This window comes from Theropithecus gelada, chromosome 11 (genome assembly GCF_003255815.1).
Source record: "Theropithecus gelada isolate Dixy chromosome 11, Tgel_1.0, whole genome shotgun sequence".
Taxonomy (NCBI): Eukaryota; Metazoa; Chordata; class Mammalia; order Primates; family Cercopithecidae; genus Theropithecus; species Theropithecus gelada.
Genome location: NC_037679.1, coordinates 122569938 through 122596518, shown reverse-complemented (window position 1 = coordinate 122596518; position 26581 = coordinate 122569938). Strand labels below are relative to the sequence as shown.

Here is a 26581-nt window from a genome sequence, read left to right as displayed (position 1 = left end):
TTATCATTAGCTAAAGTCAATTCACTGTTCAGATTCTTGACATACATGAAGTGGTCAAACTCAAAAGGACTTGTTGAAGTACACTTTTGATGAAGTCAGTCACCTCTGTGATGACTTAGAGATATTTCTTCAATTGTTTGGGAATAATGTTTATGTGTATTAGAATCATCTGGAAAAATAAAATAAAAATTTCTGAAACTTCTTTAGGAGATTCTGATTCGAAAAGTTTAGGCAGAGAACCAGGAATCTGCATGATTAATAATCACCCAAGTAAGTAATTCTGATGCAGGTAACTCATAGTCCACACTTCTAGAAACTCTGTTAGAGGTTATTTAGCAATTCCAAAGGGAATCTGGAGTTTTGAAATGTTGTGATTTTAAAAAGAAGTACTTTAGAGAGGGGAATATTAGCAAAATGATTTTTTTTTTTTTTTTGACAGAGTTTTGCTCTTGTTGCCCCAGCTGAAGTGCAATGGTGCAGTCTTGGCTCACTGTAACCTTCACCTCCCTCTTGGGTTCAAGTGATTCTCCTGCCTCAACCTCCTGAATAGCTGGGATTACAGGCACGTGCCACCACACCCAGGTAATATTTTATATTTTTATTAGAAATGCGGTTTCACCGTGTTAGCCAGGCTGGTTTCAAACTCCTGACCTCAGGTGATCCGCCCGCCTCGGCCTCCCAAAGTGCTGGGATTACAGGCGTGAGTCACTGTGCCTGGCCAAATGACTTTTTTATATTAAAAATTGTGATGGAAGCACGGACTTGAGCTGGGATGGTAGTTTGTTCACTTGATATCTGTGTGCCTCAGGGAAGTTAATTAGTCTTACTCTCCTAATACATACCATAATAACACCATTAGCCACTGATGGAGGTGTGTAAGGATGAATGAGATAATATAGGTTAAAAACAAACAAAACTTTTAGCATGAAACATAGAATAGAAATATTAATAATGACCCTTTTATTACTGACAATTTTAAAAACTGGATTATCAAACTAAATGAAGAAAAGCTAAGCCCAGATGTCACACATGCCTTTTCCATAAATTAGTATTTTCACTTATCTGAAGTATGAAGGACAGGCTTGTCAACACTCAGTGACATACCCAGGCCAGAGGCAAGTTAAGGTGCTAAGGTGTGGTTGAAAAGCAGTTATTTGGCTTTAACAGTAATTCAGTAAAACATGCATTTGATTTAGCATAAAACACTGCTACTAAGTGTAAATATAATGTAATAGCAAAACTATTTTTTATTGCACCAATTTCTTTTAAACAACTGTGGGGGGGAAAAAAAAGAAAAAGAAAAAAATACCAGTTACAAACTGGCTGGAAATGAGTTATGTGATTTTCCTATTATCTGGAAACAATTTTTTATTCTGTGCAAGATGTTGTAGGTAGGTTACAATTACACTGATTATAAATTTATTATGTCTGGATTTTGGAATTTATTGAAAGACAAACTGAGGCACGTGGCACCTTGTATCTTTCTCTCTCCCCTACCCCTTCAAATGTATATACTCACGCATGTTTGTAACATTCATACAGACTGAATGTATAACACCATATAACATACACTCTTAATGTATGTGCGTGTATACATGTGCACACCATTTTCAAATTAAGAAATTTTTTAAAAAGGGAAAAAGTTTTCAGTAAAATTTCCCAACAGAAAATGACTCAACGTAACCTTGGAAAATGCTTTTATATTAACCTGAAGGCAAAGGGTTGTATTCTCATCATCTTTGCAGCTCAGGTGATCTTGTGTAGTGCATATAAACATTAGATTGAACAAATAATCGTTGCTGAGGTTGATGTGATCTTTGGAACAACAACATTTAGGTAGGTCTCTTGAGATTCTGAAGGAATGGTAATGTAAAGAGGCCAGATGTTCTCCTGAGGTTTGCTTTATCTTTTCTAGTTATAAGATAGATTAGGTTATGCTATAATAATAGAAAACTCCCAGTTCTCAGTGACTTAACCCAAAAAGTGTTGATTTTTCAATTATAACCATTTGTGGATATAGGAGACCCTCTAAAGTAACTGTGCTTCATGTGGTAACTCAGTGATGCTGTTTTGACCTTGTGTCTCCACAATCTCAACAAAAGGCCTCTTCCACTGTCACCCAAAGGGAGAAGACAGCTCTGGGCTGGAGGGTCTGGCAGCAGTAAATAAATGCTTGGCTTGGCATGATACACATGACTCTGCCTGCAGCCCAGCAGTGCTCGTAGCATTGCTCCACCTACCTGCTATGGAGTAGGGAAATAGGATCAATCTTTCCTTTTGTCCCAGAAGCAGAGATCTCATAGGGTTATGAAATTCATAACAGTATCATAAGCCTTAAAGATGGAGAAATCATAAAAAATGAATTGATGAAGAAACTCCTTAGTAATAATAAATGTAACATCAGATCTTAGATGTTGATTATAGAGGGGAATTCTGAATTTGAAAACATTTTATTTAACTTAACCAAAGCTTACTTTAAAATCAATGGGAACTTACTTTTAAACAACTTTTAAATGCCATGTATCTAATATTTTAATGCAATCTATCTTTCCTTTGTCAATTATAGCTGAATAAAGAATTCTAAATAATTATAGAAACTGTGATCATGGCATGTTCAATGGAAAGCTGATTAGAATGTATTGTTCTGAGCTAAATATTCATTTTATTGCTAAATATATCGTATTCAACAAACGGGAGTTTGATAAAAGCAAATTTTCCTTCCTTGGACCACTTACACTTTTTTCTTGGAATTCTTAGAAAAATATTATAATGTAATGTAATTATAATGTAAACTCATGTAGGCAAAAGCTTTGGTTTCTGGTCATTGCAAAATATCTATAAAAGAGTGATATGGTTTGGTTGTGTCCCCACCCAAATCTCATCTTGAATTGTAGCTCCCATAATTCCCACATGTTGAGGGAGGGACCCTGTGGGAAGTCTTTCCTGTGCTATTCTTGTGATAGTGAATAAGTCTCTTGAGATCTGATGGGTTTATACAGGGGAGTTCCCCGGCACACACTTTCCTGCCCGCTGCCATGTGAGAAGTTCCGCTGCTCTTCCTTTGTCCCCAGCCATATGGAACTGTGAGTCTACTAAACCTTTTCCTTAATAAGTCACTCAGTCTTCGGGTATGAAGGGTTACCAGAATTGAGTTGATTCCCTGAAACTTCTTTAGGACAGCTTTTTTTTTTTTTTCCTGGGACTTTTCAACACCAGATTCCAGATAGATTAAAAAACTGATCAATCCCAAACTTGGTATATAAAGTTGACACAAATAATTTAGAACTAAATTGTTAACATTTATTTACCATATTTAGTTTCCTCTGCAGTCAGAAAAGTATGATTAAACTTATTGCTTCAGCCATTGGAATTGGCTAGAGATCCTTGAAGAAGAAAAAATTTTATGAATTTAAAAGAAATAGAAGCCAAGCTTAATTTTAACCCTTTTTCACAGTCTTTAATCATATAATCAATCTTCTTGTTTGGATGTCATTTAGGATAGGGTGAAATACCATCTGCTATGGAAAAGCTCAAATGCAGTATTTTCTGGATGTGCTGGACTAGGTAAAGTCTTCAATTCCCCTCCAGACCTAGGATTTGATGTGTAGACAGAACGTGCAATTTTGCAATCTGCTGAGCCAGAAGAGGGTTTAATATTACATCCAGAACTGTACTCAAATTGTCAAAAAATGTTCAATAAAATAACTGCAAATCATACTCAGTTAAACTAGCTGGCAAAGGTAGCATGACAAAATTGAGAAATAATGCATATGGGACATAGTGATATTTACATGTTTTCAGGGCTTACGCCTTGGGTGGCTATTTACAAGACAGCAGTTTCTACCCTTCCCTTCCACTTCAGGTTTGATACGAGGCCAAGTACTCAATCTGACTTCATATGACTGTGGTCTAGTGCAGATTAGTATTTGTCACCACTCTTCATAGCAGACAGGAATTCAGCAGACTGGGGAAGAAGGAAAAGGAGGACGGGGAAGAAACTAAGGGACTAAGTCTGTTGAAGGTAAACATGTCTGTGATCTGCTGCCTGAGATAATCACAACAGTGAAACATGAAGGCTGCATGCCAGCCAGATGCTCACAGTTTAACAATTTTTAGATAACCACTGAAGGAAAGAGCATCTTAGGATTCTCAACATACTTGCTGCCACCAAAAAAAAAAAAAAAGGTCATGCAATAAAGCATTATTTTTATGCACCCTCTCTGAAAATGTTTTGCAGAATTCTAAGCGTCTTACTTAGAAGCTAACAGAGCATCTCGCTGGAAGGTGATAGATCATAAACACTCTTTAAATAAAGCATATGGTTTAACAGAAAACTATCAATCAGAGCAAATGAATCAGTATAACATCTATATATTTGTATAATATATATAACAGTATAACAAATATAGATACATATATATATTGAGATGGAGACTGGCTCTGTAGCCAGGCTGGAGTGCAATGGCGCGATCTCAGCTCACTGCACCCTCTGCCTCCTGGGTTCAAGTGATTCTCCTACCTCGGCCTCCTGAGTAGTTGGGATTACAGGCGGACCACCACGTCCAGCTAAGTTTTGTATTTTTAGTAGAGATGGGGTTTCACCATGTTGGCCAGGATGGTCTCGATCTCTTGACCTCGTGGTCCACCTGCCTCAGCCTCCCAAAGTGCTGGGATTACAGGTGTGAGCCACTGTGCTCAGCCTAAATATATTTTTAAAAGCCAAAAAATAATATATCATCGATCCTAAAAATATTAACAAAAATAATGACAAATTTAAAAGTAAGGATGATATAAAAATCAACTATTTCTTTATGAATACAGAACATAAACTCTTAACTACGGGCCAGACACGGTTTTAATTGCTTTTTATGTATTAACACTCAAACAATCTTATGAAGTACCTTCTATCGTCTTCTTTCTAAAACTGAGGAAACTGAGGCACTGGGGAGCTTATACATTAAGCTGGTAGATGATAGCCTTGAGACTTGAACCAGGGAGGCTGGCTCCATGCTTACTATGGTAAGTTATGAAAGGCAGGAACACAAATCTCTTAGTTTTGCAATGGGAACAGTACTCATTTATGTATTTCCAAATAATATGTGATGTGGTTTCTCATGTTGATATCATGGATGGGCTGTAGCAGTTTCAATGAACAGGTAAAATTCGACGAAAGAAGCTGGTAGTTTTTGGTTTTGTGTTATGTTCTTTGAATAAAATTTAGGACAGAATGAAATTACTTATTCACTCTTCCAATTATCTTGTTTGAAACTGTTAAGATTATAATGCTCATTATGCCACTGACTTACTGATTTGGACTGATGATTTTAAGAATCGATTAGAGCTTTGGGGAAGATTAATCTTCTGGAAGAATCTTTATTGTTACATTATATTAGCTAATTACAGTTGATTCCTTGATTTTATATTTCAGCCAGGCCTTTTTTTACATTACGCTAATGTAACTCCAGGTTAAGTCCCTGTATTGAAGTAGGATTGATTTTCTTGAGCTGTGGAACATAAGTCTTTTCCCACTAGGTAAACAGTAGCAATTAAATGAAATTTGGCATAGAAGGGAAAGGATTTTCCCGCAGTTTTGTCCCACCAGCATACAAAAGTTCTGACACTCCACAAGCCACAGGGCTTAGTGCAACTTTGGTGATATACCATTCAGCATAATCTGGTTGCCAAAAAGCTGTGCCTGGAGCTTGTACTAAGAAAGATCATTAGCATCCTTTGGTGGGAGATATATTACAAAATGAATCCAAACAGAATGGGTGGCTAAATTTTAAAAAGTAGGTGAATGTTACTTGCAAAAGGCAATACCTGCCCTTGTGAAAAGTGTGGATATCAGTCAAACCTGGTATGGAACTGGCAGTGATCATTGGTAAGTTAATTAGCCTCTGTAAGCATTGCTTTCCTCTTCTTTAACAGGAGGCATCTACCTCATAGAACTGTTCAAGGCACTCACTAGTTGTAATATGCCTAGCACAATACATGGCATAATACAAGCTCAGTAATTTTTTTTAAACGAAAAGCTACTTCTCAACAAATTCAATCACTGGCAAGGGAATCTCTATATTTGCATTTTCCAAGAGTAGCCACTAGTCACATGTAACTATATAAATTGAAATAAAATAAAATTAGTTGGTGTCCTCTGTCACACTAGCCACATTTCAAGTGTTCAGTAACTACATGTAGCTAGGAGCTAGCAAACTGGGCTGTGCATATGTAGAGTTCCTATCATCTCAGAAAGTTTTATCAGGTAACATTGCCAAATGATTGACAACGAAGATATCCAATTACAGTATAATTTTTCTTTCTTATGAAGTGTACTAAGATATAGGCACTCTTTATTCTATAAAAAGTATGTAAAAATACCTCTAGCACAAAATGTAAAACTAAAGACTATCTCAGACCTTTATTCCCATCCCTTCCCCTTGTATTGGCTTACTTAAATTATTTCATGGAAATGGAATGGTTCCAGCCTTGTGATCCCATGTTCTGCTGGTGAGCCTATCAAATTCACCTATGTCATAAAGAAGCATGGCATGGCCCCCTGACAGCTTGTTGAAGCAGGATTGCCTGAGGTTACCTGACACAGTCCACCTCTCAAGTACTCCTATTACTCAGCTGAACATATAATAATTAGAATAGCTATTCAAAATAGGACATGCTGGAACTGTTACCTAAGCTAAGTGGTTTTAGGCAATAAAATGGCCCTTTCCTTTCCCACTGCTCCTATTTAAGATTTCTTGGATTTTGCAATTTTCCCTCCCTCATGACCCCATTGCCATAAAAGCTTCCTATCTGCTATTTCTTGGTCAGTGTTTGCCATGAAGACAGAACTGGGAACACCATACAGCAAGGAGAAGAGACAAGAAGAAACTTTTCATGGCCAGTGAGGCTAATTACATGTTGCGCCTTCATGCCCTGCTGGGCTTTTCCTTAACTACCCTGTACCAAGGTCCTATTTGCTTGACACTCCAACTCAGTCAGAGAATGTCAAGAATAGCCTGAAGCTGCATATTCTTTTGCAGTATATACAATTCTGTATGAAAAGATTCACCAAAAGGTAACGGGACCAGAGAGGAAAAGACAACAGGAAGGGATCCTTTTTTACTCCCAGATTTCTCACCATCACAAACGGAACTCTTAATCAAAACTGAAAGAGAGTGTGGATATTTATAACACTGAATTCTGTTTAAAAGTAAACTTTCAAGGAGAGAGACTTCCGTTTGAGAGTAACTAACAGTAGAGGAGAAAGAAGCAGGCAGGTCAAACTTTAAGTCATACAGAAGAAAAGGGGAAGAAAAAGAAGCCAGCTGACTCTCAAGAGGTTACATACATATCAATGGAGGTTTGCATGTCTCTTAACTATTTATTCATTTACTTTCTCCCTTTCTTCAACTCATTTGAACTTTTACCATCTGCAGACTTGATTCTGTTAGCATCCCTGCCCTAGTGACACACATCACAACAAATGTCTTACATCTATTCCTACAATATAGTATGTTCCTGGAATCAGAATGAATTGAATGGAGACAATGAATACATTTTCCCACAAAGATATTGCATTTATGATTCAATAAATTTAGGTTTTAGGAGATCATTGGTTATAATACAGAATACTTGGGGGCAAGAATGGAAGCAAGTACTCTTTTAAGAGGCTATTTCAAAAGTCTAGGCTAGAGATCATAAAGACTGGTTTGGAAGGTGGTGGTCAGAATGAATGGAAAAAGACAGATGGATTCAGGATATATTTTGGAGTAGAGCTGACAGGACTGAGTTTGGTGTAGGGAATGGGGAGGGGAAGCAGGGAGGGATGATGCTGACATTCATTGAGATGAGGAATATTAGAAAAGACACACATCAGAAAAGAATGTGGGTGGCAGAGGTGGAGTGAGGATGAAGAATACTGTTTTTGATATGTTAAGTACCACATCTAAGTGGCCATATTAAGTAGGCAGCTGAATCTTGGACTCTGGACTTAAGAAGAAAGAAATGGGCTGGAGCTACAAATGTGGTGGTCTTTAGCATATGGAGATTATTTAAAGCCATGGAATCAGTTGAGATCACATAGAAAAAGGGAATAAAAAAATAATGAGGGTACCATCCTTGTTACCTTTGAGGTTAGTGTCTAAATAACACTGCATTATGAATTTTATAGAAGTTTAGGTTTCTTTGTGGACTACTTAATACGTGTAATTGAGAATATGCATCTAAAATTCTAAGGAATAGGCATAAAACACATATTTCTGAACACAAGTATTCTTCCTGTGGGGAAATGCCAGTATATCAAAGGATTTATATTAAGTAGAATCACTGTTGCACTTTGAATTCATTCATATAGAAGTGAATACATCCTACTCTTCAACGACCGTAGCTGGTTATCTGGATTGCTTGGGACCATATAGACCAGAGTTTTCTAAAAATCTTATTTGATATTTCTACCTAGTTTACCTCATTTTCTACAACTACAACCAACTGACATGGAGTATTGAAGATTTTTCCTGCTTTATGAGAAAAAAAGAGAAAACTGTAAGAAAAACAGAATGTATTGTTGCTTATTTTTATCTATAAAAAGCCCAGAATCATAAAAACATATTAGTTTGCCTATAAAATTACAACATATAATGAATTTTAAAGAATAGCTCACTGAGACAATAAGCATAAACTTACTAATTGAATCACTAAGTGTTAAACATTTTTGTAGAGTTGAATTAAACATTTACATTTGGCAGTTAATCAAGCAAAAGACCAAAAAATATTACAGGAAAAATGTTTCAAAAAATGTAGTGCTGTTTAGTGGTTGTAACAATTTCAGAAAAAAGTACCTCAATAAAAGGGACAAAACTCAAAATTCATTACATACATATCATGCCACAAGAAATCTTCCATTATCTGTTTCAGTATCTGAGCTGTGTTGAAGTCAGCAATTTGTACACTCTGTGGCTTCATTTTTTTTTTTTTTTCTTTTTAAATCAGCTACCAGACTTCTGAGAACCGAATGTTTGCCAGGACTGAGTCAAATTTTCCTACCTTTTGAATAAGTTTGTGTCTTGATTTCTGTGTATTTCTCAAAACAAGGCCAATTTGTATCACAATCCAGAGTCAGAGATGAATTGAAAAGGACTGTCAGATATTCTTGGCATCGTTATCACCAGGACTCACACACACTGCTCTGGACATTCCCTCATCTGACCCAATCTTAAGCACCTCTCCTCTCCTTACACATAACTTCTACTGGGCCCTCTGAATCTTCTACTCTTGATCACAAAACTTCATGCACTCAGTCTGTCCTCTAAACGTTGTTGCTCCCTATGTGCTGCAACTCGAAACTGATGGACCGGTAGGTTTAACACTATTCTAGAGTTCTCTCAAGCAGAGGCTGTTTACTCTTGTAGCTGGGCCCTTCTCAGCACCATATGAAATGATTTCACATATAATTTCCCGTATGTTCTTCCCTACTTAGATTTAGAGGATCTTCTAAATTTGGGTAGCACATTTCAATCAATGTGATTTAGTCATTTGAATAGCACTGGAAATGCAGAGTACATTTTAGAGTTTTCAGAAATTTTATTGATTTATATAGAAGGTAGGTTTTACTGTTTTATGAGGGTTAATTTTCTTACAGGATCTCATTCAGAAACACAGCAACTTTAGCTAAATCTTTTAAGGCAGTAGTCAGAATCTATTAGCTGGGAATTAGTTGGTTAATTACACTCCAGGTGCAATAATTGTTTTATTGATTAATTATTTATTAACTCAATTACTACAGGATAGGCACTATGAAATGCATTGATGTAACAACAACAACAAAAAAACCGATGTGGTCTCTCTGCTTAGGAGGAGGAAGACATAAATAAAAACATAAATTATTAATTATAAGTAACAATTAAAACATTATTTAATTATATAAGTACCCCACAGGAAAAGTTCAATATATAGTGACTCTGGGAACGGGGACAATTTAAGGGGAAGCAACTTGTTGAGAATGAGTGCTTGGGAAGGTGGGGATAAGAAAACAAAACCAGATCAAAGAAAATTCTACCTGCTCTTTCCCTTCTACTTATATATACCAATGATTGGTGAGCAAGTAGCTCGTGCATTGTGGGGGACTGGGTGTGTTAAAAATGTGTTTATCAGTGAAATTCAGAGAACAGTTTTAGTTTTCCCTGGCTTAAAAAAAAACCCCTGGCAGTCACAGCTGTGGGCTCTCATAAATAGTGGTAACTTCCACTTACTATGATGCTGATGGTGATGCCTCCAAGTAAGGAGCCTGTGGATTCAGAACACATTGGCTTTCTGCCTCTTGTTAGTGGAGTCTTTGGAGATACAGCAGAGTTGTTTACTGGTATGTAACCAGAAGACTAGAGGCAAAGTGCTTTGATGCAAGTCTCCTTTTCTCTTGGAGTTTTATAAATATTTTCCAGGCTTATACATACATGTTTTACTTATTCAGATGTATTGCTCTTTTAAATATAGAGAACATTTCCTGATTCCATTCAGTTTAATTGTCAGATAAAAAAAGAAGTTATAATAATAGATAACTGACTCACTGAAGAGCAACACCAATCATAGGGACATTGTTCTGGTTTTGATTTCAAAGCAATCACTGAGTAAGCCTACTTTGAAATGGAACGTGAGTCAGCATTCAGCAAAGCGGAGTTTAAACATCTACTCAAGATTCTGAGTGACAGAAAGCTTTTAAATAGGGCACTGTTTGTTCATAGTTTTGGGTATCTGTGATTTACTTGGCTTTGTTAGACAATAGAGGCTTTGGTTCAGTTATATTTTTAACATTCCTTAAAATAAATCAAAGAGTGTTCCCATTTTGGATGTGGATTGGTATGGTAGAGGAAATGAGGAACTAACAAGTGCCAAGTATCCAGGGATTACTTGCTGGGATCTGTGCTTGACTGCCTGGGTTAATATTTTTCTGGTTGCACATAATAGAAACTGGCTCTGGCTAGCTTAAGGGAAAAAAGTAAGTGGTGCTAACATATTGGAAGAATATTCTGGTATCTCACAGAATCTGAGACTCAGGAAAAAAGGGTTGGGGTAACCTCTAACCTCAGAAATAGGGGTCCATGTCTGTCTCCCTATGGAAAGGAAGTTGAAGTGATGTCACCATAAGATTTTTCATAGGAGCCCCATGTGGGGTCAGGTCTTCACGTGCGGGTCGCTCAGTCAAGGTTAGAGGGGCAGAATGCTATGCTTTAGCCACTTGTTTGTAGGTACCCACACCTGTATTTTGTGATTAATTTCTAGAGAAAGAGAAATTATTATAAATTGGAGGCTATAGCAGCAAGCACTATATGGGGTATTTTACAAGATTTTTTAAATAGCCTATAAAAATCACTCTTTCTACCTCACAAATGAGAAAACTGAGACTCAAATTGGTTAGACAGCTTGTCTAAGGATCTACAATTAAAATTTAGCAGGGCTAGAAGGCCAAGCAGGTCTATAAGGAAGGCTAATCTTGTTCTTAAAATACTTGAGTAGTGTGATAAAACTACCTATGACAGAAAATTTCAACTTGAGAAAGAAAAATTGTAAAAAAAAAATATATATTTTAAAGAAATTAAAAAAACAAAAAGTAACAACCAAATAAGTTTGGGAGCTCTTTTTATTACACTGAGAAATCTCAAAAAAGTACAAAGCCCAAGAAAGTAGATGCATTTCAGAAAATAAGATAAAACATTTGCATACATACATATTAATGACATTTTAGTTTTGAATTAAAAATATTCATGATTTTACATTGATGTATACTGCCTGTGAATTAAATACATTCTGAAATACTGGGAAAAGATTTCATATATCCTGTACTTGAACCTGAATTCCTAAAAATAGGGATTAAGTTCACAATTTGATTTGCAGACTAATGGTTTCATTGATTCAAAGTGCCTTTAAAGAGCAGAAATAGGAAACAGGCATATATCACACACACTCCTTTAAGTGATATATCAGATCAAAGCTGAATTAACATAATAATCTTTAGTGCTTTTAATTGTATTGTTTGTTTTCAGTAGACCAATGAAAATACATAGATCCAACTGCAGAAAAGAGGTTAGGTAATGCCGGAATGATTCTCTATCATATTGGTGTTTTATTTCCAATTATACAGATAAACAGGTGATGCTGAAATCCATGCTATTTCTATCCTCAAGATAAGATAAATGTATGATTACATTCTAGCATCTCATCAAGAGTCATCATGAAACAATAATATATTTACTACTTTTGCAAAATAATATATAATAGACTACCACAGGCTATAAAGTTTACTTAATTAATTTTGATAATGTGGCACTTTACAATGGCTTTTGGGTCATATCATACTCTGTTGCTGCTACTACTACTACTACTAAAATAAAAGTAAATGTAAAGAAGAAACCAAAAGAAAATAAATTAGATCACTTGATAATTCTAAATATTGTTTTGGTTTATCCTTGAACTGGAAATCAATTCTACATGATTCGGAAAGAAAACAAACACATCTTTATAACTCAGAGCATGTATTTTGAAGGTGTAATATGATGTATCCAATGCCAGTGTGGGTTTGCTTGTTGTGCTCTTTTTATTCAATGTCAACTGGTTCCGTAGCTATTAAAGCACTTAACTGTTTCTGTGCACAGGAGAGGAACAGTTCCAAACTGGACAGGCTTCTTTGGCGGATGACTTGATCGAGCTGTTTAATTTTTTAAAGAGAGAGAGAAAGAGAAAAAAAATACTTAGTTGAAGGATAAAGAATATTATGTCACTGAAGCCCACTAGAAAAAACTTTCTAGATGAGACAATTTAGGAAATCAAATAGTACTTTAAACTGAATGACAGTATAGTCACTCTTTCTGGCCTAAATCATCTAAGATGAGATGATAAAATCATTATGGTTTTATAACTGATGTTGTTATTCAGTTATTACAGAAATACCATACATTTGATCAGAATGCTTTCAGAAAACATAAAAAAGTATTAAAATGCCAGTTCTTAATGTATATACACAACCAAACATCCACAAATATATTACAGATGCAAGTAATAAAATAAATACATAGTACAGAAACACAGCATAATCACATCATGCATAGGGTTTAGTGGAACAAATAAACCCTGTGGAGGAGATAAACAATTTGCTGAAATTAGAGAAAGTTCTAGGGAAAAGTATGCTTCAAAAAACATTTGAGGCCAGGTGCAGAGGCTCACACCTGTAATCCTAGCAGTTTGGGAGGCTGAAGTGGGAGGCTCATTTGAAGTCAGGAGTTTCAGACCAGCCTGGCCAACATGGTGAAACCCTGTCTCTACTAAAAATAAAACAATTAGCTGTGCATGGTGGTGCAAACCTGTAATCTCAGCTACTTAGGAGGTGGAGGCAAAAGAATTTCTTGAACCCAGGAGACAGAGGTTGCAGTGACCCAAGATTGTGCCCCTGAACTCCAGCCTGGGTGACAGAGTGAGACTCTGCTTAAAAAAAAAAAAATATATATATATATATATATTTGATATTGTTGAAACTATTTTTGTTCTTGTCCCTCGGCTAAGGTAGAGGTGTTTTATTAGATGTTTTAATATTTCAATAGCGAACTCGTATAGTAAACGAAACAAGAGGGTTAGTAAGGGAAATCATTTGGATTATATATAATAAAGAACTCTCTGGATGGTAAAGATTATTGAATACAAGAAGAAAAGCTTCAAACTTTTTGGCCCTAAAAAATTTGCCCATGGGGTAAAAATAACAAAACTAGGAAAACACATTCCCTATAGGTTACAGAACAATGGAGGAATTAAAAGACAAATAAATTCCATTTCATAATATACTTGTCATACTTATGAAAAAGTTGACATTCTTCTCACAAGTCCCTGCATCCCCCACAAAGACAAACCCAACCAATAATTCTCTATTAAATTGTACTTCCATAATCTACTATACTCAAAATGGCTGAAAAACTGGATGATTAAAATACTGAAATATTCTAAGAATTAATCAAACAGAATCACTATATTTAGCAAAATGCTCCTGTAAAATAATTGAACTATACTGGATCCCTTCAATTCCAATATTCAGAGATTCTATTATATATGCAGAAATAAGATATCTGATTATCATTTCTCCTCACAGTTTTTTTTCCTTCTTCCTCTACTGGATGATAACTTCAGGTGAATACATGCCTTATGCTTACAAGACTATTAAACAAAAGAGATCTTAGAATGTAAGTCCCAGGTATGCAGAAATCTTATCTGTCTTGCTAACTACTTTATCCCTAGCATCTAGAGTGGGGTCTGGCACATGTTAGACAAGCAGTAAATATTTGCTGATATTGAATGAATCAAGACACATAACCCCAATCATCAAGGCAATCTATTGGAAAATGACAGATGTACTTTTAATGCTAAGAACCAAAGCATGCTAACCTAATCTAAAAGATATATGGGAGATTAAAGTCATAGTTTTAAAAGTTTCATTTTAATATATGTAAAACAGATTGAAATCTAAGTATTTCCGGCTTCTAAAATTATTTTGCACTTGGTCTAAATTAAACAGTACAGAAGAATACATCAATACTCAGTCCATTCTCCAGTGATTTCTGTCTACTTTTGGATGTTTTTAAGCATTTAAAGATGGGTTTTAAAAAATATGTGGTCCACATCTTATAATTCTTATAATTATTAAGTTTGAGAGGGTCCACACAATCACTTTATTACACTGTCATTACTGGAAGTTTTCCCTATCACATTAAAAAAAATTGCTTAACTGTATTTCATAATTTATTTAGTTACTCTCCCATTGACAGGCAGGCAAGTTTATTCTAACTTTTTGTTGTTTTTCAACTAATAACATTTACAACCTGAGTGCACACCCTTCAAAAGATGTTCAAGGTGTTGAAATCTGTCAGTGTCACATCTGCATATTGTAAATTGTGATACATAGTGTCAAATTGCTTTCCAGAGAGTATATTATCAGTCCCAACTGCAGTGTTATGAGAGGATCAGTGTCTCCTGTTTTTGTTTTTTCTTTAAAACAGTTGCATAGTTTTTATTTTATAGTTATAATATATGTAACGGACATTTTAATATTTTAAAGCATTCTATTCATAGACATTAAGATTGTTCACACTATTTGGCTATTATAATTAAGGCTGTAATGAACATCCTTCAACACAGACCTCTGTATACGTGTGCTAGTATAGCCTGAGGAAATTGAGCCAAAGAATATGTAGTTTGCAATGCTACCTCTAATTATAAATCAGCTTTCCATATATACACGAACCTGTCTTTAGGCTCTCCATCCTGTTCCCTTGGACAATTCACCTATCTCTACACAAATGTAATGCATTTTAATTATTACAGCTTTATAATAAACCTTAATATATCATATATTGCCAATATAAAATATTTCAGAAGTATATAAATTAGTGGGCATTTGTAAGAAAACTGAGTTTAAGAAGGAAGTGACCAGACTGCAGATAGTCTCATACCTCTTTTATCATAGGCACAAAATATAAGCAGAACTCAGCGGTATATTATTTTGAGACATACAAGTAGGCAAAAACCCATTCCTTTTTAAGGCAAGTAAACAATGCAATAAAAACTGAACTGAGGAGAGTTGTATTTGGAGGATGAAGTCTGGCAGGATGAGATACATAATTCCATTCAGAGGGGGCTTCATGGGTGTTTGTTTTACTATTATGCTTCATAACTTGTGTACATGTAATATACGTGCTAGCTTTAACAATTCAAAATCTTTCACAAATCTCCCAGAACAATCAGGAGATACATTGAAAACAAATATGACTTAATATCTTAGAATTTTTAGAAGCTAGATAAATGAGAAACTTTTCTTTTGAGGGGATATGGCACAATTTCACATTGTGTAAAAAGCATTCAACCTCTGATGGCTGCTAAGTAACAATAATCTGAATTTGTGCATTCAAAATGAGTATTTCTGTAATGTTTTAAGAGGATATATATATATATGGACAAAAAAAGTTTGATAGATTTGTTTAAACATACCACACACTTCTCTTGCTTGTATTACATGTCACTATGGAATTACTGACTATATGATGATAGGCATAAAGGTTTTGGTTTTAGGCAGCTGCCAAGGCTCACTTCACATCTTTAACACTCCCTCCCCAGAACGCTCTGAAAGTAAGCATTCTTTAAATAAACAGGAGCACAATACTTTAAGATGCAACAAGGCGATACTGATACTGTATGAGGAAGGAAATAGAGATTGGGCCACCACAAAGCTGAGCTTCCACTTTTGTGGGTCCTTCTTGGGTATGGTAAATAGATCATGGCTGTGGGATGGAACACATATAACCTTTCTCTTACAAGGATGTTGAATTCTTCTCTTTGAAACAAATACATCAAACTGATGTTCTTGGCAAATTCCTGAATTTCAACAGTTACTGTTTTATTAGGCATGACCTTATTATCCTTTATTGAGGCAAGAAGAATTTTGGCAAAACATTCAACTTTTTTGCTCCTTAAGGCATGGGACTTAGTTCTGTATTTGTGGCTTTCATTTCAAAGTGAATCAAAGATTTGTATTCTGTGACATAGTAATGAAAATTATGTCCAGAGTAGTGGTGGCAAATTTTTGATATGGGGTTTAAAATCTCTTCATAATAGTGTAGCTCTAACCGATTTGTTTTCTCTTCCATTTTCTGTTGCTTTAATTTATATTTAGCTCTTACAGATATCTGAAAAAATCTGGAAATTCTTGTTTCTGAAATAGACACCTAGGCTTCAGTTTGCTGGTATAACTGCTGAAAGCCTTTTAGAAACATACTACGTATTAAAATTTTTAATTTTATTAAGCTTGCGGGGGGAAATAGGATGTCTTTTTAACATTTCATGTATTAGATTTACCCTTCCATGAGTGTTTCATGCCATAGCAAAAGTAAAAGAAACATAAAACATCTCCTGACCTTAGCTTTTTATTTGCCAGTCATTAAAATGCAATACGATGGTGAATTCACATTGGTCTAAAGTGCAACATTCAAAGTCAATTACAAACACATCTGGCTTATTTTAATTGGACTGTTTATTAAGAAGACTATTCACATCCAGAAAGATCTGATTCATTGTTTTGAAATATATATATATGTGGGGGTGGTTCCAAGATGGCCGAATAGGAACAGCTCCAGTTTACAGCTCCCAGCGTGAGTGACACAGAAGATGGGTGATTTCTGCATTTCCAACTGAGGTACCGGGTTCATCTCACTGGGGCTTGTCGGACAGGGCTGCAGGACAGTGGGTGCAGCGCACCAAGTGTGAGTCGAAGCAGGGCGAGGCATCGCCTCACCCGGGAAGCGCAAGGGATCAGGGAGCAAAGCTGTGACAGACGACACTTGGAAAATCGGTCACTCCCACCCTAATACTGCGCTTTTCCAATGGTCTTAGCAAATGACACATCAGGAGATTATATCCCGTGCCTGGCTTGGAGGGTCCCACGCCCACGGCACCTCGCTCACTGCTAGCACAGGAGTCTGAGATTGAACTGGAAGGTGGCAGTGAGGCTGGCGGAGGGGCGCCCGCCATTGCTGAGGCTTGAGCAGGTAAGGAAGCTCAAACTGGGTGGAGCCCACCGCAGCTCAAGGAGGCCTGCCTGCCTCTGTAGACTCCACCTCTAGGGGCAGGGCATAGCCAAACAAAAGGCAGCAGAAACCTCTGCAGACATAAATGTCCCTGTCTGACAGCATTGAAGAGAGTAGTGGTTCTCCCAGCATGGAGTTGAGGCACCCTCCAGTAGAGGCAGACTGACACCACAAACGGCCAGGTACCCCTCTGAGACGAAACTTCCAGAGGAACAATCAGGCAGCAACATTTGCTGTTCAGCAATATTTGCTGCTCTGCAGCCTCCGCTGCTGATACCCAGGCAAACAGCGTCTGGAGTGGACCTCCAGCTAACTCCAAAAGACCTGCAGCTGAGGGTCTTGACTGTTAGAAGGAAAACTAACAAAGTGAAAGGACATCCACACCAAAACACCATCTGTACGTCACCATCATCAAAGACCAAAGGTAGATAAAACTACAAAGATGGGGAACAAACAGAGCAGAAAAGCTGAAAATTCTAAAAATCAGAGCGCCTCTCCCCCTCCAAAGGAATGCAGTTCCTTACCAGCAACGGAACAATGCTGGACAGAGAATGACTTTGACAAGTTGAGAGAAGAAGGCTTCAGTCGATCAAACTTCTCAGAGCTAAAGGAGGAACTACGAACCCAGTGCAAAGAAACTAAAAACCTTGAAAAAAGAGTTGACGAATGGCTAACTAGAATAACCAGGGTAGACAAGTCCTTAAATGACCTGATGGAGCTGAAAACCATGGCATGAGAACTACTTGACGAATGCACAAGCTTCAATAGCTGATTCAATCAACTGGAAGAAAGGGTATCAGTGATTGAAAATCAAATGAATGAAATGAAACAAAAAGAGAAGGTTAGAAAAAAAAGAGTAAAAAGAAATAAACAAAGCCTCCAAGAAATATGGGACTATGTGAAAAGACCAAATCTACATCTGATTGGTGTACCTGAAAGTGACGGGGAGAATGGAACCAAGTTGGAAAACACTCTGCAGGATATCATCCAGGAGAACTTCCCCAACCTAGCAAGGCAGGCCAATATTCAAATTCAGAAAATACAGAGAACGCCACAAAGATACTCCTCGAGAAGAGCAACTCCAAGACACATAATTGTCAGATTCACCAAAGTTGAAATGAAGGAAAAAATGTTAAGGGCAGCCAGAGAGAAAGGGCAGGTTACCCACAAAGGGAAGCCCATCAGACTAACAGCGGATCACTCGGCAGAAACTCTACAAGCCAGAAGACAGTGTGGGCCAATGTTCGACATTCTTAAAAGAATTTTCAACCCAGAATTTCATATCCAGCCAAACTAATTTTCATAAGTGAAGGAGAAATAAAATCCTTTACAGACAAGCAAATGCTGAGAGATTTTGTCACCACCAGGCCTGCCTTACAAGAGACCGTGAAGGAAGAACTAAACATGGAAAGGAACAACTGGTACCAGCCACTATAAAAACATGCCAAAATGTAAAGACCATCGAGGCTAGGAAGAAATTGCATCAACTAATGAGCAAAATAACCAGCTAACATCATAATGACAGGATCAAATTCACACATAACAATATTAACTTTAAATGTAAATGGGCGAAATGCCCCAATTAAAAGACACAGACTGGCAAATTGGATAAAGAGTCAAGATCCATCAGTCTGCTGTATTCAGGAGACCCATCTCATGTGGGCCCAAAATAAAGGGATGGAGGAAGATCTACCAAGCAAATGGAAAACAACAAAAAGGCAGGAGTTGCAATCCTGGTCTCTGATAAAACAGACTTTAAACCAACAAAGATCAAGAGACAAAGAAGGCCATTACATAATGGTAAAGGGATCAATTCAACAAGAAGAGCTAACCATCCTGAATATATATTCACCCAAAACAGGAGCACCCAGATTCATAAGGCAAGTCCTTAGAGACCTACACAGAGACTTAGACTCCCATACAATAATAATGGGAGACTTTAACACCCCACTGTCAATATTAGACAGATCAATGAGACAGAAAGTTAACAAGGATATGCAGGAGTTGAACTTAGCTCTGCACCAAGTGGACCTAATAGACATCTACAGAACTCTCCACCCCAAATCAACAGAATATACATTCTTCTCAGCACCACATCACACTTATTCCAAAATTGACCACATAGTTTGAAGTAAAGCACTCTTCAGCAAATGTAAAAGAACAGAAATTATAACAAACTGTCTCTCAGATCACAGTGCAATCAAACTAGAACTCAGGATTAAGAAACTCACTCAAAACTGCTCAACTACATGGAAACTGAAGAACCTGCTCCCGAATGACTACTGGGTACATAACGAAATGAAGGCAGAAATAAAGATGTTCTTTGAAACCAATGAGAACAAAGACATAACATACCAGAATCTCTGGGACACATTTAAAGCAGTGTGTAGAGGGAAATTTATAGCACTAAATGCCCACAGGAGAAAGCAGGAAAGACCTAAAATTGACACTCTAACATCACAATTAAAATAACTAGAGAAGCAAGAGCAAACACATTCCAAAGCTAGCAGAAGGCAAGAAATAACTAAGATCAGAGCAGAACTGAAGAAGATAGAGACACAAAAATCCCTTCAAAAAATTCAATGAATCCAGGAGCTAGTTTTTTGAAAAGATCAACAAAATTGATAGACCGCTAGCAAGAATAATAAAGAAGAAAAGAAAGAAGAATCAAATAGACACATTAAAAAATGATAAAGGGGATATCACCACTGACCCCACAGAAATACAAACTACCATCGGAGAATACGATAAACAACTCTACGCAAATAAACTAGAAAACCTAGAAGAAATGGATAAATTCCAGGACACATACACCCCCCCAAGACTAAACCAGGAAGAAGTCGAATTTCTGAATAGACCAATAACAGACTCTGAAACTGAGGCAATAATTAGTAGCTTACCAACAAAAAACGTCCAGGACCAGATGGATTTACAGCTGAATTCTACCAGAGGTACAAGGAGGAGCTAGTACTATTCCTTCTGAAACTATTCCAATCAATAGAAAAAGAGAGAAATCTCCCTAACTCATTTTATGAGGCCAGCATCATCCTGACACCAAAGCCTGGCAGAGACACAACAACAAAAAAAGAGAATTTTAGACCGATATCCCTGATGAACATCGATGTAAAAATCCTCAACAAAATACTGTCATACTGAATCCAGCAGCACATCAAAAAGCTTATCAACCATGATCAAGTGGGCTTCACCCCTGGGATGCAAGGCTGGTTCAACATACACAAATCAATAAACCTAATACAGCATATAAGCAGAACCAAAGACAAAAACCACATGATTATCTCAATAGATGCAGAAAAGGCCTTTGACGAAATTCAACAGCCCTTCATGCTAAAATCTATCAATAAATTAGGTATTGATAGGACGTATCTCAAAATAATAAGAGCTACTTATGACAAACCCACAGCCAATATCATACTGAATGGGCAAAAACTGGAAGCATTCCCTTTGAAAACTGGCACAAGACAGGGATGCTCTCTGTCTCCACTCCTATTCAACAGTGTTGGAAGTTCTGGCCAGGGCAATCAGGCAGGAGAAAGAAATAAAGGGTATTCAATTAGGAAAAGAGGAAGTCAAATTGTCCCTGTTTGCAGATGACATGATTGTGTATCTAGAAAACCCCATCATCCCAGCCCAAAGTCTCCTTAAGCTGATAAGCAACTTCAGTGAAGTCTCAGGATACAAAATCAATGTGCAAAAATCACAAGCATTCTTGTACACCAATAACAGGCAAATAGAGAGCCAAATCATGAGTGAACTCCCACTCACAATTGCTTCAAAGAGAATAAAAGACCTAGGAATCCAATTTACAAGAGATGTGAAGGACCCCTTCAAGGAGAACTACAAACCACTGCTCAAGGAAATCAGAGGACACAAACAAATGGAAGAATATTCCATGCTCATGGATATGAAGAATCAATATCATGAAAATGGCCACATTGCCCAAGGTAATTTACAGATTCAATGCCATCCCCATCAAGCTACCAATGACTTTCTTCACCAAATTGGAAAAAACTACTTTAAAGTTCATATGGAACCAAAAAAGAGCCCGCATTGCCAAGTCAATCCTAAGCCAAAAGATCAAAGCTGGAGGCATCATGCTAACTGACTTCAAACTATACTACAAGGCTACAGTAACCAAAACAGCATGGTACTGGTACCAAAACAGAGATATAGACCAATGGAACAGAACAGAACCCTCAGAAATAACACCACACATCTACAACCATCTGATCTTTGACAAATCTGACAAAAACAAGAAATGGGGAAATGATTCCCTATTTAATACATGGTGCTGGGAAAACTGGCTAGCCATATGTAGAAAGCTGAAATTGGATCCCTGCCTTACACCTTCTACAAAAATTAATTCAAGATGGATTAAAGACTTAAATGTTAGACCTAAAACCATAAAAACCCTAGAAGAAAACCTAGGCAATACTATTCAGGACATAGGCACTGGCAAGGAGTTCATCTCTAAAACACCAAAAACAATGGCAACAAAAGTCAAAATTGACAAATGGGATCTAATTAAACTAAAGAGCTTCTGCACAGCAAAAGAAACTACCATCAGAGTGAACAGGCAACCTACAGAATGGGAAAAATTTTTTGCAAGCTACTTATCTGACAAAGGGCTAATATCCAGAATCTATAAAGAACTCAAACAAATTTACAAGAAAAAAACAAACAACCCCCTCAAAAAGTGGGCGAAGGATATGAACAGACACGTCTCAAAGGCAAACATTTATTCAGCCAACAGACACATGAAAAAATGCTCATCATTACTCGCCATCAGAGAAATGCAAATCAAAACCACAATGAGATACCATCTCACACCAGTTAGAATAGCAATCATTAAAAAGTCAGGAAACAACATGTGCTGGAGAGGATGTGGAGAAACAGGAACACTCTTACACTGTTGGTGGGACTGTAAACTAGTTCAACCATTGTGGAAGACAGTGTGGCGATTCCTCAAGGATCTAGAACTAGAAATACCGTTTGATCCAGCAATCCCTTTATAGGGTATATACCCAAAGGATCATAAATCATGCTGCTATAAAGACACATGCACACATATGTTTACTGCAGCACTATTCACGATATCAAAGACTTGGAACCAACCCAAATGTCCATCAATGATAGACTGGATTAAGAAAATACGGCACATATACACCATGGAATACTATGCAACCATAAAAAAGGATGAGTTCACATCCTTTATAGGGACATGGTCAAAGCTGGAAACCATCATTCTCAGCAAACTATTGCAAGGACAAAAAACCAAATATCACATGTTCTCACTCATAGGTGGGAACTGAAGAAAGAGAACACTTGGACACAGGAAGGGGAACATCACACACCGGGGCCTGTTGTGGGATGGAGGGAGGCGGGAGGGGGGAGGGATAGCATTAGGAGATATACCTAATGTAAATGACGAGTTAATGGCTGCAGCACACCAACATGGCACATGTATACATATGCAATAAACCTGCGCGTTGTGCACATGTACCCTAGAATTTAAAGTATAATAATAAATATATATATATATGTGTGTGTGTGTATGTGTGTCTGTGTCTATGTGTCAAATACACGTACTAATGCACTTTCAATGTTTTGAGCTTCTACCAACAAAATATACCAAGAAACATGAACATGTTACATCTACCTTTATCAATGTTACTTTTCCAACTTATGCTCCTACATATTTTAAATTAATGCTTAAAAATCATTTCATTTTTCCAAAAAGCTAGGATGGATATTCAGCAAATCCACTCATGGGTAAAGTGACTAGAGAAGACCACTTAGAGAAGGTGGTAATTAAGAGACTTGAAAAGAGACAAGAAGGGAGCTATCTAAAAACATGGGGAAAGAAATTCTCAAGGTAGCTGAAATCACAAGGAAAAACTCGAAAAGGGGGGTTCAGACTTGGTTTGATGAAGAACTGGTAAGAAATCCATTAAGATTGGAGCAAAATTAGCGAGGAGACTAGTAGGGGAGGAGATCAGAGAAGTAGATGGAAGCCAGAGCATAAAGGGCCCTAAAGGTTTGCAGTTTGATGGGAAGACACTGGAGAGTTTTCAGCAGGAGTATGACCATGCTCTGTGTTTGAAAAATATCATACAAGTTATTATGTGGAAAACACACTGTAGTGGGGCAAAAGTGGAAGAGGAAAAGCCATCTAGCAGACATTTAGTCTGGAAAAGATATAAATTTGACCAGACTGCTGTTAGTAGTGGTTTAAGAACAGTTCAGGTTTAGGATTTTAAGACAGGACCAACTTGAGTTGCTGATAGATTGGAAGTATAGATGAAAGGAAAAGAGAAATAAAAGGTGATTCTTTGAATAATAGTTCCCTATCCTGAGATATGATAGACTAGAGCTGGAGTGAGTTGGCCAGAGGAAAACTGTTTTGTTTTAGACATGATAAATTTGTCAAAACCTATCAGACATGTTAGGCATATCAGATATAAGGTCTGCAGTTCAGGGGAGATATCAGGCCTTGAAATAAAAATGTGGAAGTCATCTGCATATAGAAGACATTTAAAGCATAGATAAAATATTTAGGGAATGAATGTGGATAAAAGAGAAAAGGTTACAGGACTAAGTCCTGGGACACTCAGGGATGTCCAAGGAAGATAATACAGTCACGGGTTCTTAGTTTCTATTTCTGGTTGGGCCAGTAAAGTCCCTTCCTCATTGCTCTTTTCTGCTTATCACTAGAAACAGAAACTGAAAACCATGGCTTCAAGCTGCTAAAAGCCTAAAGCAAAACAAAAGAGAATGAAAACAAGAAAATAAGGCGGGTTGCTCAAGCTTGCTAGCACATGATCTTATAACAGTGGGATATTCGATTCAACAGATAATTATTGTAATGGGTTCAATTGTGTCCCCCAAAAAGATATGTTCAAGTCCTACCCCCACACTTGTGAATGTGATCTTATTTGGAAATAGGGTTTTGGCTGATGTAATTAAGATGTAAATTGAGATGGGCTCTTACCCGATTAGGGTAGGCCTTAAATCCAATCACTAGTGTCTTGATAAGAAGAGAAACAGAGGCCGGGCGTGGTGGCTCACGCCTGTAATCCCAGCACTTTGGGAGGACGAGACGGGCGGATCACGAGGTTAGGAGATCGAGACCATCCTGGCTAACAGGTGAAACCCCGTCTCTACTAAAAATACAAAAAATTTAGCGGGCGTAGTGGCGGGCGCCTGCAGTCCCAGCTGCTCGAGAGGCTGAGGCAGGAGAATGGCATGAACCCGGGAGGCGGAGCTTGCGGTGAGCTGAGATCGCGCCACTGCACTCCAGCTCTGGGCTACAGAGCAAGACTCCCTCTCTCTCTCAAAAAAAAAAAAAAAAAAAAAAAAAAAAAAGAAGAGACACAGATACCAAGGAGAGGTCTATGTGAAGATGGAAGCCGAATCACCAGAAGCTAAGACAGAGGCACGAAACAGACTTTTCCTTAGAGCCTTCGAGAGCATGGCTCCACTGACATCTTGATTTTGGGCTTCTGAGCCCCAGAATTGTGAGAAAATAAATTTATCTTGTTTCAAGCCCCTCAGTTTGTTGTAAATTGCCACAGTAACCCTAGGAAACGGTTATTTTCCAGATTGTTAAGGTCCATATCGGAGTAGTGTTTCTTACAATGTGCTTCACAAAATGCCGTTTCTGTACAGCAAGTGTTCTGCTTATTAAAAATAAAAAAAAAAAATACCTTTAAGCTAAGTAAGTTTGAGAAATGGAGGATTAAAAATGTTCACTTTCTATGAACTCAGAATCACTGAAAGAGACTCTGAACCAATTTCAGGATAATAGTTTTACACAAAACACATGTTAAGAATAATTCAGACTCCAAAATATTCAACATAATCTGGGCAGTGGTTTGAACTAAGGCAATGCTGGGTGCCTCAATCCTGAACTTCGGAAAATTTAGGCCTAACCTCTTCACCAGAACATTCAAAGCCATCATTCACATTCCATGAAGACTTCCAATTCAGAATTCATGTCTCCTATTCTTTGAGAATATTTCTTGACTTTAGAGTATATTCCACATCTATCTATTTAGATAGTTCAAAAATGTCAACATATAAAGAAGCTGTGTTAACTTCCCAGCATGCAAAAGATGAATTACAGATGCTCTTTTAGAGCATGAAAAACGGGTATAAAGAGTCTTAAACCCTATTGGCCACAACTAAATAACAATTGCTTTGTTTTGCTTTAAGATGCCTGGTAAGTAAATTCTCTGTTTTGAGTCATCTAAAGTAAGTTCTACATATTTGCATAGTTCTGCCTTTTTATCCCAAACTACCATATAATCCAAATCCACTGGGAAATGGAAATACTCATTTTTTCTCTTCAAGAAATCATCTGGACAGAATCTACTATAACTTTCCATATGTAAAGTTTAATGAATTTGAAAAGAAAATAATTCTGGTAACAACTGTTTCCGACAGCTTCCAAAGAAAATCTAAAAATTTCAAAAACAACTTAAAAAACAAAAGCCATAGATTTAGAATTTCAGAGAAAAGCAAAGGTGGATAATATTGTATAGTAGTTGCACAGAAATCCTATCTTAGGGCTCTGATCCATAAGGTTATATTTATTAATATATAAAATATTAATAAATATGTTCCACATTATAGAGTTCAATGGTAAATAAATACTTTATCTCGAATATAAGATGAATTGATTCTGGCAAGGCAGGCTAACTTATTTTAATATGACAGGCCACATAAAGTTTTTTAACATAATTTGATTATATGCTCCAAAACAATGAAAAACCTTTACCTATATCATTTTTTCAAGATCATGATATAATAAAAATATTACAATGTGTTGGATAGTCTTTTCTAAACTAAATGAACACAGAGATCCCAAATATATCATTCAGGTTACTGCTCAAGTAACAAACACAACTTCTGTTGTATTTTTATCGATTCAACTTTTATAGATTTTAGGAATCCTATTG

General features: G+C 36.9%; 1 protein-coding gene across 11 annotated transcripts in view; it reads right to left on the bottom strand.

The window, feature by feature from the left end:
• CCDC91 (coiled-coil domain containing 91) overlaps nt 1-26581 on the bottom strand; it is a 398587-nt gene that overhangs the window by 11933 nt on the left and 360073 nt on the right. For 10 of the 11 annotated variants that reach the window (XM_025403285.1, XM_025403279.1, XM_025403278.1 and 7 more), the window contains one exon: nt 11609-12691. In XM_025403285.1, the coding sequence (XP_025259070.1) occupies nt 12581-12691 (111 nt within the window). In that variant the 3' untranslated portion in view covers nt 11609-12580. Of the gene's footprint in view, nt 1-11608; nt 12692-26581 lie in introns of those variants that run through there. The other variant, XM_025403280.1, reaches the window with a different exon arrangement.